The 14,392-nt window shown below is 37.2% G+C and overlaps 1 protein-coding gene across 3 annotated transcripts in view; it reads right to left on the bottom strand.

The window, feature by feature from the left end:
• RBL2 (RB transcriptional corepressor like 2) overlaps positions 1–14,392 on the bottom strand; it is a 51,056-nt gene that overhangs the window by 23,737 nt on the left and 12,927 nt on the right. For all 3 annotated transcript variants that reach the window (XM_060083447.1, XM_060083448.1, XM_060083449.1), the window contains 6 exons: positions 13,740–13,900; positions 13,583–13,647; positions 12,778–12,964; positions 4,229–4,395; positions 1,717–1,826; positions 670–773 (listed from right to left, as the gene is read on the bottom strand). In XM_060083447.1, coding sequence (XP_059939430.1) covers positions 670–773; positions 1,717–1,826; positions 4,229–4,395; positions 12,778–12,964; positions 13,583–13,647; positions 13,740–13,900 — 794 coding nt within the window. The remainder of the gene's footprint in view (positions 1–669; positions 774–1,716; positions 1,827–4,228; positions 4,396–12,777; positions 12,965–13,582; positions 13,648–13,739; positions 13,901–14,392) is intronic.

Below are 14,392 nucleotides of genomic sequence, written 5' to 3'. Positions count from 1 at the left end.
TTTCTCTAAAATGTTTTTAAAAATTAATTTTAAAAAATTATTTTTAGGGCTTCCCTGGTGGCGCAGTGGTTGAGAGTCCGCCTGGCGATGCAGGGGACATGGGTTCGTGCCCGGTCCGGGAGGATCCCACATGCTGCGGAGCGGCTGGGCCTGTGAGCCATGGCCGCTGAGCCTGCGCGTCTGGAGCCTGTGCTCCGCAACGGGAGAGGCCACAACAGTGAGAGGCCCGCGTATCGCAAAAAAAAAAAAAAAAATTATTTTTATTGATGTCATTAAAAGTAATATCACTTGTACAATCTAGAAAAATTATCTTAGCCAAAGATCAATGGTTGAATATTTATGTTAAATTCCTATATAGTCAATACTCAATTTATTCTATACATGGCTTGAATTAAAACTCTATGTTATTTAAAAACCTCAATTAAGGTTAAGTCTGAATGTTTTAATCCTTGACTACAGAGTCTTACTACCCACAGAAACTGCTGCAATGAGAAACACTAAGTGGAGGACTGGACGTAAGAGGACTCAGAACACAAGTTTCCTTAGATGCCCATCTTATTCCCTCAAAACCATATATTATTTTTCCAATAATGGCTTTTTTTTTGGTGGGTGGGGCTGAAAGGAAACTACATATTATTGTGGTGCTCAGTACATTAGCTATTTACTCACAGATAAATCCATGTCTCCCAGTCTTTTTTGTTCCTGCTCAATAACAGATTCTAATACTTTATAGTAAAGCATCTCTGCAAAACGAAAATGTTTGCTGGCAATTTCTGCATAAATAATAAAAAACACAAAAATCAAATGCAAAGAACATAAATATTGTGGAAAATGAGGGTCCATCCCATCCCCTACAGCAGAATAAAATGTAAAAACCAACCCAACACTTCATATACATGTACTTCGTACAGTTGCTATTTCAATCATCTCTAAGATTCCTTAATTTCTTCTTCCTGGTAACACTGAAATTTTTCTAAAATTGTGAAATGAAATTTGCACATAAAAACTGCAATAGCGGGCCTCCCTGGTGGCGCAGTGGTTGAGAGTCCGCCTGCCGATGCAGGGGATACGGGTTCGTGCCCCGGTCTGGGAGGATCCCATATGCCGCGGAGCGGCTGGGCCCGTGAGCCATGGCCGCTGGGCCTGCGCATCCGGAGCCTGTGCTCCGCAACGGGAGAGGCCACAACAGTGAGAGGCCCGCATACCGCAAAAAGAAAAAAAAAAAAAAAAAAAAAAACTGCAATAGCATTCCATCAAGATTCACACTTTTTTTTGTTGTTGTATTTTGAATAGAGCAGCTCTATGCTAAGAGGTATGTAATTGTTTTATTATTCCACTCCTACTTGGTATTCATACTTCATGACATCAAACAACTTCAATGGGTCTGGGCATGTAACAACTATTATATTCTGTCCTTGTTCTTAACATTTTGAAGAATCACTATAGTTCTATACTGAAAATCCAGTCTACAAATGAAAACCAAAGATTTTTTTAAAATGCCAGAAGTCCAACATAATAAAGATTATCAGTCTAAAATTTCTCTCTATTGAGAATGGCCCAGAAATCAGTTGGTTGACAGAAAAGTTGGACATCCATATTCTGGCCCTCAGTCTAAAGTCAAATTTTTTCTTCATATTTCGGACTCAGTTTCCAAGAAAGGAATGCATGTAGTTAAGTTTCAAAGATGAGAACAATATAGATAATATTAAGCCTTACCTTTAGCACAATTACTGATATCCTCATCTGGCTGGGAATGCTGAGAATATACTTCATACATTTCTTTCAATCTGTTGGCTATAGCCTGGGTTGGATCTCTGGAACACGTCCTAAAAAAATAAGAAGAAATTATCTGATTTAAAGGTTTTGTCAAGTCACAAAGTGATAAGCTATTTACAACTCTGTAATTTCAGAGTAATTTTAACCTGTAAATATAAAATACTTCAAACAGAAACTATACACTTCCCTATTAATCCAGGAGATCCCATAATTCCTTATCAAAGGTGTTAGTATTACCATTTGAATGAAAAAATATTTCTTTCCTGGAGCTGTTCCTTTTATTGCAGTTAAGTTTAGCAACTTTGACCTGTGCCTATTTGATGTGCATGACCCACCTAGTCTACACATCTGCAATCACTGATGACAAACAAAATTGCCCTCAACTGTTTCCCTAGAGGGCAGTACAACTCTTATTAAGAACTCCTAGAAGAAAACAGAAAGAAGGGGTATATGATCTATACTACAACAAACATATAAATCATTACTGACATTCTACATTTTTTCCTCCAAAATGAAGTTTATTTCATTGATTTTTTTCTTTTTTCTTTTTTACTAGAAAGGCAATATATGTTCCATGCAGAAGCATAATACAGATGATCACCAATGTGGGCTTTTTTTTTTTTTTTTTTTTTTTTTTTGTGGTACGCGGGCCTCTCACTGTTGTGGCCTCTCCCGTTGCGGAGCACAGGCTCCGGACGCGCAGGCTCAGCGGCCATGGCTCACAGGCCCAGCCGCTATGCGGCATGTGGGATCTTCCCAGACCGGGGCATGAACCCGTGTCCCCTGCATGGGCAGGCGGACTCTCAACCACTGCGCCACCAGGGAAGCCCCCATGTGGGCTTTTGTAACAACTATGTCTTTATCTCGATCATAAACATAAATATTCTCTATAAAAATGCAGCAAGTTTAGAAAATTATAAAGGAAATATAATCAATTATAATCCCAGGAGAGATGGCTACTGAATATCATATGCAAGCAGAATTTTATTTATGAACATACACAGAGGTTACAAAAACAGGACTCTTTGGTTTTACCTAGTATCTACTGGCAATATTTAACTCCACTAATGGTTATTTAAGATTAAAGAAGCTGCTACTCCTAGTTAGAGACTGTAAAGAGATCTGGAAGACATAACAGTTAAGACAGGCTTCTAAAATGTATTTATAAAATGCTTCTGAATTCTAGGTAAACAAGGTCCATCTGAGAAATATGACTTAGGAAGAGGCCATACAGACAAACCCTGTTGGGTGTCAATCACAATCAAGTTTATGAATGAGCAGACTTCATGAAAATGTACAGGAAAATTAGTCAGCCTTGGTATTTAATGAGTCTAGCTATGAGTGGGAAATTACTGTATGTTTATACAGGGCTTTCTTACACCATATCACCAGAAATCAAATTGGCTCCTATAGAGTCTACATCATTAAATCATAAATTTTTAGGAATAGGAGCAGTCTTGGAGGTAATTTCATCAAATAAATTTGCCAAAAATTATGCACAGGTAATGAAAGTCAGTCTATTGTGTTTTTCACTAATGCTCCCTGATATTCCTACTAGTATCACATAGATCAAAGGAACTAAAGGTAGTTGACTTCCTTTTCAGGCTAAGGGTGTTTTATAAAACTTAGAAAGTTACAGTGGTTTTACATTGGTTATGAATCTAACTGGCTATCTTTTCAAATCTGACCAACCCTTCAGAAATTTGCTCATGTCCAATCCTCTTCCTGAAGCCCTTTGACAAACACCCATCTTTACAGATCCCCCGCTTCCCTGAAATCTTAAGAGAGAACAACTGGTAATAGATAGTTTGGTGCTTTATTCTACAGTGTCTAGTGTTATTAGTTACTTCCTCCTGAACTGTGTTAAAAAAAAATCGAGAACTATGGGCTGAATGTTCATGTTGCCCCCCTCCTTACCCCCTGCCCCAAATTTATATGTTGAAATCTAATCCCCATTGTGATGGTGTATGGAGGTGGGGCATTTGGGAGGGATCAGGTCATGAGGGTGGAGCCCTCCTGAATGGAATTAGAGCCCTTATAAAGGAGACCCTAGAGAGCTCCTTTGCCTCCTTCTGCTACATGAGGACACAGCAAAAGACAGCTATCTATGAACCAGGAAGCAGTCCTCACCAGACACTGAATCTGTTAGCACCTTGATCTTGGACTTCCAGCCTCTAGAACTGTGAGAAATTTATTTCTGTTGTTTATAAGCAGTCCACCATATTCTGTTATAGCAGCCCAAGAAGACTAAGATACTGAGAAAAAAAGGGTCATTTTCTATTCATACGTTTTATATTGCTATGTCCTCTAAGGACTAACAACAGAACTGAGCATGCAATTGATATAAAATTATCAGTGGGTGAATTAAGGCACAAAGGGTGAAAAATTAAAATAGAAAATTAGAAAATAGTCAACAACCAAATCTTAGAAGACAAGAAGGGCTCAAACTAACCTTAGAATCTGTTCCAGTTTCTCACTTGGTGCATTCCTGAGGCCTGTGAGCATGGTGTGAAGACGACTCAAGCTATGTGTAGCTGTAGAAACTGGAGTCACACAAGGGCTGTTACCCCTAATGTACCTCACACCAGTAAGTGGGGTAGAGATCCTAAGTGCTTTAGACTAAAGAGGAGGAAAAAGAACATTATTTTAGGTCAAAAAGACCTAAATTATTTTCAATTACTTCATGAATGGGAATTTCAAGCTAATCAGAACTTTATATTATTAATAAATATTAGTGATTTCTGTCACTATTCTTGGAATTTAAACGTTACACCACCAAGAGCCACCACTATCCATGTGAAATTGTGTGAAAGGACAATCTGCACTTCAGCCAACTAAGAAGTTTGTCTCTTAAAAGTTAAATGTTTATGGGAATTCACTGGCAGTCCAGTGGTGAGGACTCCACACTTTCACTTCTGAGGGCCCAGGTTCAATCCCTGGTCAGGGAACTAAGATCCCACCAACCACACCGTGTGGCACAGCCAAAAAAAAAGTAAAAATTAAAAAAAAGGTTAAATGTTTAAGATAAGGCATAGTTCCCTATTATTCCTCCTTCAAAACTTAAGCTTGAAGGCAAACATAAGCATGAAAATATTAAGGCTATCTCTGACAAACAGAATTTCACCATTCCCATCTACTGCTATTGTTGTAATTACTCAAAGATTGACAAAGGAAAGCTGAGAATAAATCTGGCCCAAATGATATCCATGATTTAACAAAAGCTCATCTAAATAATCAAATTTGGACTGCCCTGGTGGCGCAGTGGTTAAGAATCCACCTGCCAATGCAGGGGACATGGGTTCAGCCCTGGTCCGGGAAGATCCCACATGCCACGGAGCAACTAAGCCCGTGCACCACGACTACTGAGCCTGCGCTCTAGAGCCTGTGAGCCACAACTACTGAGCCCATGTGCCACAACTATTGAAGCCCATGTGCCTAGAGCCCATGCTCCACAACAAGAGAAGCCACCACAATGAGAAGCCCACACAATGCAACAAACAGTAGCCCCAGCTCGCCGCAACTAGAGAAAGCCGACACGCAGCAACGAAGACCCAACGCAGCCGAAAGTAAATAAATAAAATAAATAAATTTATAAAAAATAAAAAATAATCAAATTTGCTTCACAGAGAGGATAAAACAAACATTCTTAGATGCAGTATACAACCAGATGCAGAATAGCCTTCTTCAGTCTTCTTGCCCTTCTTTACCTTTAGTTACTAGAACGTATCACAGTTTTTCCCCCCAAAGCAGACAGACCTTCAGAGAAATAAGTTTAAGTGAAATTTTTGAAAACAAATATGAAAAACATATAACTTAACATCAAGAGTTTAAGCATGAATACATAGGCTATAAATTTAAGAAAACTGAAATCGTGTGAAGTATCTTTTCCAACCAAAACGCTATGAGACTAGATATCAATTACAGGAAAATATCTGTAAAAAATACAAACACATGGAGGCTAAACAATACACTACTTAATAATGAAGTGATCACTGAAGAAATCAAAGAGGAAATCAAAAAATACCTAGAAACAAGTGACAATGAAAACACGACAACCCAAAACCTATGGGATGCAGCAAAAGCAGTTCTAAGAGGGAAGTATATAGCAATACAATCCTACATTAAGAAACAAGAACCATCTCAAATAAACAACCTAAACTTATACCTAAAGCAATTAGAGAAAGAAGAATAAAACAACTCCAAAGTTAGCAGAAGGAAAGAAATCATAAAGATCAGAAATAAATGAAAAAGAAATGAAGGAAACGGTAGCAAAGATCAATAAAACTAAAAGCTGGTTCTTTGAGAAGATAAACAAAATTGATAAACCATTAGCCAGACTCATCAAGAAAAACAGGGAGAAGACTCAAATCAATAGAATTAGAAATGAAAACACAGAAGCAACAACTGACACTGCTGAAATACAAAGGATCATGAGAGATTACTACAAGCAACGATATGCCAAAAAAATGGACAACCTGGAAGAAATGGACAAATTCTTAGAAATGCATGACCTTCTGAGACTGAACCAGGAAGAAATAGAAAATATGAACAGAACCATCACAAGCACTGAAATTGAAACTGTGATTAAAAATCTTCCAACAAACAAAAGCCCAGGACCAGATGGCTTCACAGGCGAATTCTATCAAGCATTTAGAGAAGAGCAACACCTGTCCTTCTCAAACTCTTCCAAAATATAGCAGAGGGAGGAACACTCCCAAACTCATTCTACGAGGCCACCATCACCCTGATACCAAAACCAGACAAAGATGTCACAAAGAAAGAAAACTATAGGCCAATATCACTGATAAACACAGATGCAAAAATCCTCAACAAAATACTAGCAAACAGAATCCAACAGCACATTAAAGGATCATACACCATGATCAAGTGGGGTTTATCCCAGGAATGCAAGGAGTCTTCAATATACGCAAATCAATCAATGTGATACACCATATTAACAAACTGAAGGAGAAAAACCATATAAACATCTCAATAAATGCAGAGAAAGCTTTCAACAAAATTCAACACCCATTTATGATAAAAAGCCTCCAGAAAGCAGGCATAGAGGGAACTTTCCTCAACATAATAAAGGCCATATATGACAAATCCACAGCCAATATCATCCTCAATGGTGAAAATCTGAAACCATTTCCACTAAGATCAGGAACAAGACAAGGTTGCACACACTCACCACTATTATTCAACATAGGTTTGGAAGTTTTAGCTACAGCAATCAGAAGAAAAAGAAATAAAAGGAATCCAAATTGGAAAAGAAGAAGTAAAGCTGTCACTGTTTGCAGATGACATGATACTATACATAGAGAATCCTAAAGATGCTAGCAGAAAACTAGTAGAGCTAATCAATGAATTTGGTAAAGTAGCAGGATACAAAATTGACGCACAGAAATCTCTTGCAATCCTATACACTAATGATGAAAAATCTGAAAGTGAAATTAAGAAAACACTCCCATTTACCATTGCAACAGAAAGAATAAAATATCTAGGAATAAACCTACCTAAGGAGACAAAAGACCTGTAGGCAGAAAATTATAAGACACTGATGAAAGAAATTAAAGATGATACAAATAGATGGAGAGATATATCATGTTCTTGGATTGGAAGAATCAACACTGTGAAAATGACTATACTACCCAAAGCAATCTACAGATTCAATGCAATCACTATCAAACTACCAATGGCATTTTTCACAGAACTAGAAAAAAACATTTCACAGTTTGTATGGAAACACAAAAGACCCCGAATAACCAAAGCAATCTTAAGAAAGAAAAACAGAGCTGGAGGAATCAGGATCCCTGACTTCAGACTATACTACAAAGCTACAGTAATCAAGACAGTATGGTACTGGCACAAAAACAGAAATATAGATCAATGGAACAGGATAGAAAGCCCAGAGATAAACCCACGCACATATGGTCACCTTATCTTTGATAAAGGAGGCAAGAATATACAGTGGAGAAAAGACAGTCTCTTCTATAAATGGTGCTGGGAAAACTGGACAGCTACATGTAAAAGAATGAAATTAGAACACTCCCTAACACCATACACAAAAATAAACTCAAAATGGATTAAAGACCTAAATGTAAGGCCAGAAACTATCAAACTCTTAGAGGAACACATAGGCAGAACACTCTATGACATAAATCACAGCAAGATCCTTTTTGACCCACATCCTAGAGAAATGGAAATAAAAACAAAAATAAACAAATGGGACCTAATAAAACTTAAAAGCTTTTGCACAGGAAAGGAAACCATAAACAAGACCAAAAGACAACCCTCATAATGGGAGAAAATATTTGCAAATGAAGCAACTGACAAAGGACTAATCTCCAAAATTTACAAGCAGCTCATGCAGCTCAATATCAAAAAAACAAACAACCCAATCCAAAAATAGGCAGAAGACCTAAACAGACATTTCTCCAAAGAAGATATACAGACTGCCAACAAACACAAGAATGCTCAACATCATTAATCATTAGAGAAATGCAAATCAAAACTACAATGAGATATCATCTCACACCGGTCAGAATGGCCATCATCAAAAAATCTACAAACAATAAATGCTGGAGAGGGTGTGGAGAAAAGGGAACACTCTTGCACTGCTGGTGGGAATGTGAATTGGTACAGCCACTATGGAGAACAGTACGGAGGTTCCTTAAAAAACTACAAATAGAACTACCATATGACTCAGCAATCCCACTACTGGGCATATACCCTGAGAAAACCATAATTCAAGAAGAGTCATGTACCAAAATGTTCTCTGCAGCTTTATTTACAATAGGCAGGTGATGGAAACAACCTAACTGTCCATCATCAGATGAATGGATAAAGAAGATGTGGCACATGTATACAATGGAATATTTAACTCAGCCATAAAAGAAACAAAATTGAGCTATTTGTAATGAGCTGGATAGACCTAGAGTCTGTCATACAGAGTAAAGTAAGTCAGAAAGAGAAAGACAAATACCGTATGCTAACACATATATATGGAATTTAAGGGGAAAAAAATGTCATGAAGAACCTAGGGGTAAGACAGCAATAAAGACACACACCTACTAGAGAATGGACTTCAGGATATGGGCAGGGGGAAGGGAAAGCTGTGACAAAGTGAGAGAGTGGCATGGACATATATACACTACCAAACGTAAAACAGATAGCTCGTGGGAAGCAGCCGCATAGCACAGGGAGATCAGCTCGGTGCTTTGTGACCACCTAGAGGGGTGGGATAGGGAGGGTGGGAGGGAGGGAGACGCAAGAGGGAAGAGATATGGGAACATATGTATATGTATAACTGATTCACTTTGTTATAAAGCAGAAACTAACACACCCTTGTAAAGCAATTATACTCCAATAAAGATGTTAAAGAAAAAACAAAAAAACAGTGCAAGTATCCTATGTAATAAAAATTAGAACAACATTTCCAAATTACAAATGGTTTAACTTTCCACCTAAAGTAATGTAATATGTTTCATATTCTCTACATTCCTAAGATTCATAACCCTCAAAAAACTACAGTATTAAATAAAGCTCAATAAACACTGGGAAATTAAAGCAAAAAAAAAAAAAAAAGACAACCCTCAGAATGGGAGAAAATATTTGCAAATGAAGCAACTGACAAAGGATTAATCTCCAAAATTTACAAGCAGCTCATGAAGCTCAATATCAAAAAAACAAACAACCCAATCCAAAAATAGGCAGAAGACCTAAATAGACATTTCTCCAAAGAAGATATACAGATTGCCAACAAACACATGAAAGAATGCTCAACATCATTAATCATTAGAGAAATGCAAATCAAAACTACAATGAAGTATCATCTCACACCGGTCTGAATGGCCATCATCAAAAAATCTATAAACAATAAATGCTGGAGAGGGTGTGGAGAAAAGGGAACCCTCTTGCACTGTTGGTGGGAATGTGAATTGATACACCCTCTATGAAGGACAGTATGGAGGTTCCTTAAAAAACTAAAAATAGAATTACCATACGACCCAGAAATCCCACTACTGGGCATATACCCTGAGAAAACCATAATTCAAAAAGAGTCATTGCAGCTCTATTTACAATAGCCAGGACATGGAAGCAACCTAAGTGTCCATCAACAGATGAATGGATAAAGAAGATGTGGCACATATGTACAATGGAATACTACTCAGCCATAAAAAGAAATGAAATTGAGTTATTTGTAGTGAGGTGGATGGACCTAGAGTCTGTCATAGAGTGAAGTAAGTCAAAAAGAGAAAAATACCGTACGCTAACATATATATATGGAATCTGAAAAAAAAAAAGAAAAAAAGAAAATGGTCATGAAGAACCTAGGGGCAAGACGGGAATGAAGACACAGACCTACTAGAGAACGGACTTGATGATACGGGGAGGGGGAAGCGTAAGCTGGGACAAAGTGAGAGAGTGGCATGGACATATATTTACTATCAAATGTAAAACAGATAGCTAGTGGGAAGCAGCCGCATTGCACAGGGAGATCAGCTCAGTGCTTTGTGACCACCTAGAGGGGTGGGATAGGGAGGGTCAGAGGGAGGGAGATGCAAGAGGGAAGAGATATGGGGATATATGCATATGTATAACTGATTCACTTTGTTATACAGCAGAAACTAATACACCATTGTAAAGCAATTATACTCCAATAAAGATGTTAAAAAAATACATAGGCTAATAAAATATCTTTTCTAATTTTTCCAACAAACTCTGAAAGGTTAAGATAGCTAAAGAGTTTTTTACTATTCAAGATAGTCTATATTTCCGTATGTATTAAATGTGCTTATTCTAGAGATAGTTGTAAAAACACCCAGAAAAATTTTTACCTGGCAACAGAACTATTCAAGTTTCATGAGATACAGAAAAACACAGAAATTTGCCATACAGAAATAAATCTATATGCTTTCTCTGTGAACTAAACAAGAGTAGAGCCAAGACTTTCACTTTGTTTCAAAGAAATTAATTCTGTAATTTTTTTTTAGTCAATAAGATGATCTAGGTAGATTAACTACATTCAGATTTCTCCCTATATTTCACAGCTTTTCTTACAGCCACCTTCTTCCCTGTATATGAACCAGTGCCTTGCTGGGAGGAGAAGCAACAGTAGCCAGCAGCATCTCACCACATGGCCCACAGGTAGCAGCGCTTCCACAAAGGAAACGACAATACGACGACCACAAACAACTTCCTGCCTGTAGTCCTCAAGGTCAGCATGGGGCTTCTTGGTAGCCCTGTTTAAGTTCTTAGTTTAAAGCTTCCTGTGCATTCTGATCAAGAAGAGTCTCTCTTTAACTCCTTAGACCTCTTTTATTGTCTATCAACTCATACTACTAGGTAACCTCTCTTAATTCTAGGTCTTTAAAAGCCATCTGTATCCTAATGACACTATATATATCCTAAGGGTATGTGTATATATATATATATATATATATATATATATATATACACATACATACATACATACACAGTCCTTACTTTTGCTATGAGCTCTAGTCTTGTATCTCTAAACGGCCTACTTAACTCCTCTACTAGAATATTTAAAAGACATCTCACCCTTAACGTGCTCATAACTCTAACTCTTGATTTTTGCCCCCCTAGACTTGTTCTTTCCCCTCAATAAATGTCAATAGTAAATATTTATGGAATGCCTACAAGCACTGAATATAACACTGGTAACAGACCTCATAAAGCTTATATTCTAATGCAGGGAGACAGATAATAAACAATCCATCTATCCTTCCTTCCTTTCTTCCTCTCTCCCTCTCTTCCTCCCTCTCTTTCTCTCCTTCTCTCTCTCTCTTTCTTTCTATGTATTTATTATCTTGAGACAAACAATTCTTTCTTTCTACCTACCTACCTACCAACCATCAGACACTGATAAATACTAACAGGAACACTAATGGCAGAGTAAGGGGGAAAGCAAGTCCTGAGGTAGGGGAGGATGCTAGTGGTTATTATTTTGTATAGTAGTCAGGTTATCAGAGATCTGAAGGAAGCGAGGAAGTAAACCACATGAGTATCTTGAAGAAACATGCTCTAGGCTGAGGAAACAGCAAGAGCAAAGGCTTTGAGTTGGGAGTACGCTTGGCATATCTGAAGAATGAAAAAGGAGGTTAATGTGGCATGAGTGGAAAGGGTGAGGAGGAAAGTGGTGGGAGATGAATTCAGAGAGGTAGCAGGGCTAGATCACTGAAGACTTTTTAGGCATTTGGAAGCTCTTATACCATTCATTCAACTGGAGTCATCACTGTTCTCTGTTTTTTCACACCCTAGATCCAAGCCATCAGTAAATTCCAGGATATTCATAGGTGTTTTGTTCACTGACATAGCCCCAGTGTCCAGGACACAATCTGGCATACAGCATACCTTGAGATATTTGTTGAATGAGAAAGCAAACCAGTCTTAAGTCTGGTCTTACAGGTGAGTTACCGCTTGGAATTAGCTACACTGCCTCTGGAAGCACCTGTCAGAAGTTGCTTATTTTCTGTTGTATGAACACCACACAACAGAAGGGAAACTCCTAGTCACCATCATCCTAAGTGTCTGCATGAAATAACACACGATCCTGAAACTCAGTTTAACAGAACTTCCTTAAAGACTACAGATTTCTCAGTTTCTCTAGTCTCTTAGAAGAAGGTACCAATTTGGGTCAATCAACATTTTCTAAACACTTACTATGTTCAATATGGGCTCTATATGACTGGCCCAACTTCTCAAAACCAACAATCATCAGCATGATACATTCATTTACATTTATATTAAATTCTTTTTCTCAGATCTAACCAAAAATTTTGAAAGTCAAGGTTGACAAAATTTAAAACAGTAAACGTAGAGGTATCTTTTTCAATTAAGATAAGTAGGATGTGAATTTTCTTTTTCACACTGGAAGCAAGTAAAACGCACCTACACACACAATTACCAAAATAAAATAGAACCTCTGGCATGTCTGCTCCTGTATTTCCACTCTTCTGGCATGGCTCAACTCACCTTGTCAAAGTGCTGCTGCAAGATGTTTTTCATCTGCACCCTTTCAGCAGTCTCTGTTCCTGAACCAGTATTCAAACACCTTGAGAGTGTCCCAATTTCCTCTTCAGCATCCTCTCCAAGAAAAATCCGCTCATCTAAATTCCCAACAGATAAAACATACTCCTCATAGGCCTTATTGATGGATTTACTATAGGGAAGAAAAATAGGCAAAATGTATACTCACAGAACTGCCATTTCAGTTGTTTTAGGCTACTTGTTTCATTTTTTTCATTTACTAAAAATTCTAATAATTTTGTGAAAGTTAAGTTTTAGTGGGATCACTGTTAATTATAAAAACTGAGGAGTATAAAATGCAAGCTTGCTCCATTATGCTCATGCATTGTATAGTAAGTATATTTTGGTGACAGTATTTCAGGATGGGTATCCTGTACCAAGCTGCCTGGTAGGTACAGCTTCTGGTGAGAAGCCTAATTATCTTTCTTAGCTGCTCCAGGCACGTGTGAAGACCTCAGTACTTCCACATCATCATTCTTCACCTGTGTAGTTCCAAAAGAATTTCTTTATTTCAAAAATCATGACCCAAAAGTTTAACTATTAAAGCTTTAAAGAACAGCCATACAATTTTCAATAAATCTAAAACATGTGCTTTGAGTAATAGTTGATAGAATTTTTTATTGCATCCCTATATTCTGCCACAAGACATATTCTAAATTTCCAGGATACAAACAATAAAAACATGAAACTCTGAGGTTTCCTAGGTACATAATTTAAAACACTAAAGTACGTTTATAACAGAAGTACTCACAAACTCTCTCCAAAATTCCCAGGTTCTAAAAAACCAGTAAGATTTTCTTCTTTTCCCTTAAGGAGCTATGATGAAAGAAAAGATCCTTAAGTCATCGTATTAAATCAAGTCTTTGCCCAGAAGATATTTTCAAATTATTTCTTTACTACTTACAAACCTTTTTTTCATAAAGTTTCCTAATATAGGGTTTCCAGAAATGTTCCTTTATTCCCTTTGCTTCCAAAACTAGGCCGTCATGTAAGGAACAGAGTTTCTCAATGACACAAGGTGGGTCGGAGGAAGGTTTAGAATCCTTAGCGTGAAAATCTTCAGAGAGGCCTGTGATGGGTAAAACCATAGAGATAGCAGGTAGCATTCCATAAACCAAACTGTAATAAACTAAAATATAAATAATAGAGAGTCTAATCAGCACTTGAGTTAGCACATGAGTGTACAGGAAATAGTGTAAGGGCCTATTAAATATACTTCAAAAATAGCAAATAGAGGTAAAGTGTATCACTGCTCAAAAGATTTCAGTTATTCAGTTATCTACCTGGAGATGGTTAAAAAAGAAAAACTAAAAAAATAATTTAGTATATTGCTATAAGATCTAAAAACCAGAAAAATAAAATTTTGCCAATAAGCGTTACATTCAAATAAAAAATAGCACTTTGAAAAAAATTACTGTTCAAAGTACATACTCTTTATATACTTTAATTATATTATATGTATTTATCATATTAATTTACAGCCCTTCTTGTTCTAGACTCAATGCAAGAGAAATAAAGAAGAGGAAAAAAAATGAAGGGAAGCAGCTACATAGAAACATAG

The sequence above is a fragment of the Mesoplodon densirostris genome, chromosome 19 (genome assembly GCF_025265405.1).
Source record: "Mesoplodon densirostris isolate mMesDen1 chromosome 19, mMesDen1 primary haplotype, whole genome shotgun sequence".
Lineage (NCBI taxonomy): Eukaryota > Metazoa > Chordata > Mammalia > Artiodactyla > Ziphiidae > Mesoplodon > Mesoplodon densirostris.
The sequence above is the reverse complement of the archived record's forward strand: the minus strand, read 5'-3'. Positions and strand labels throughout refer to the sequence as shown.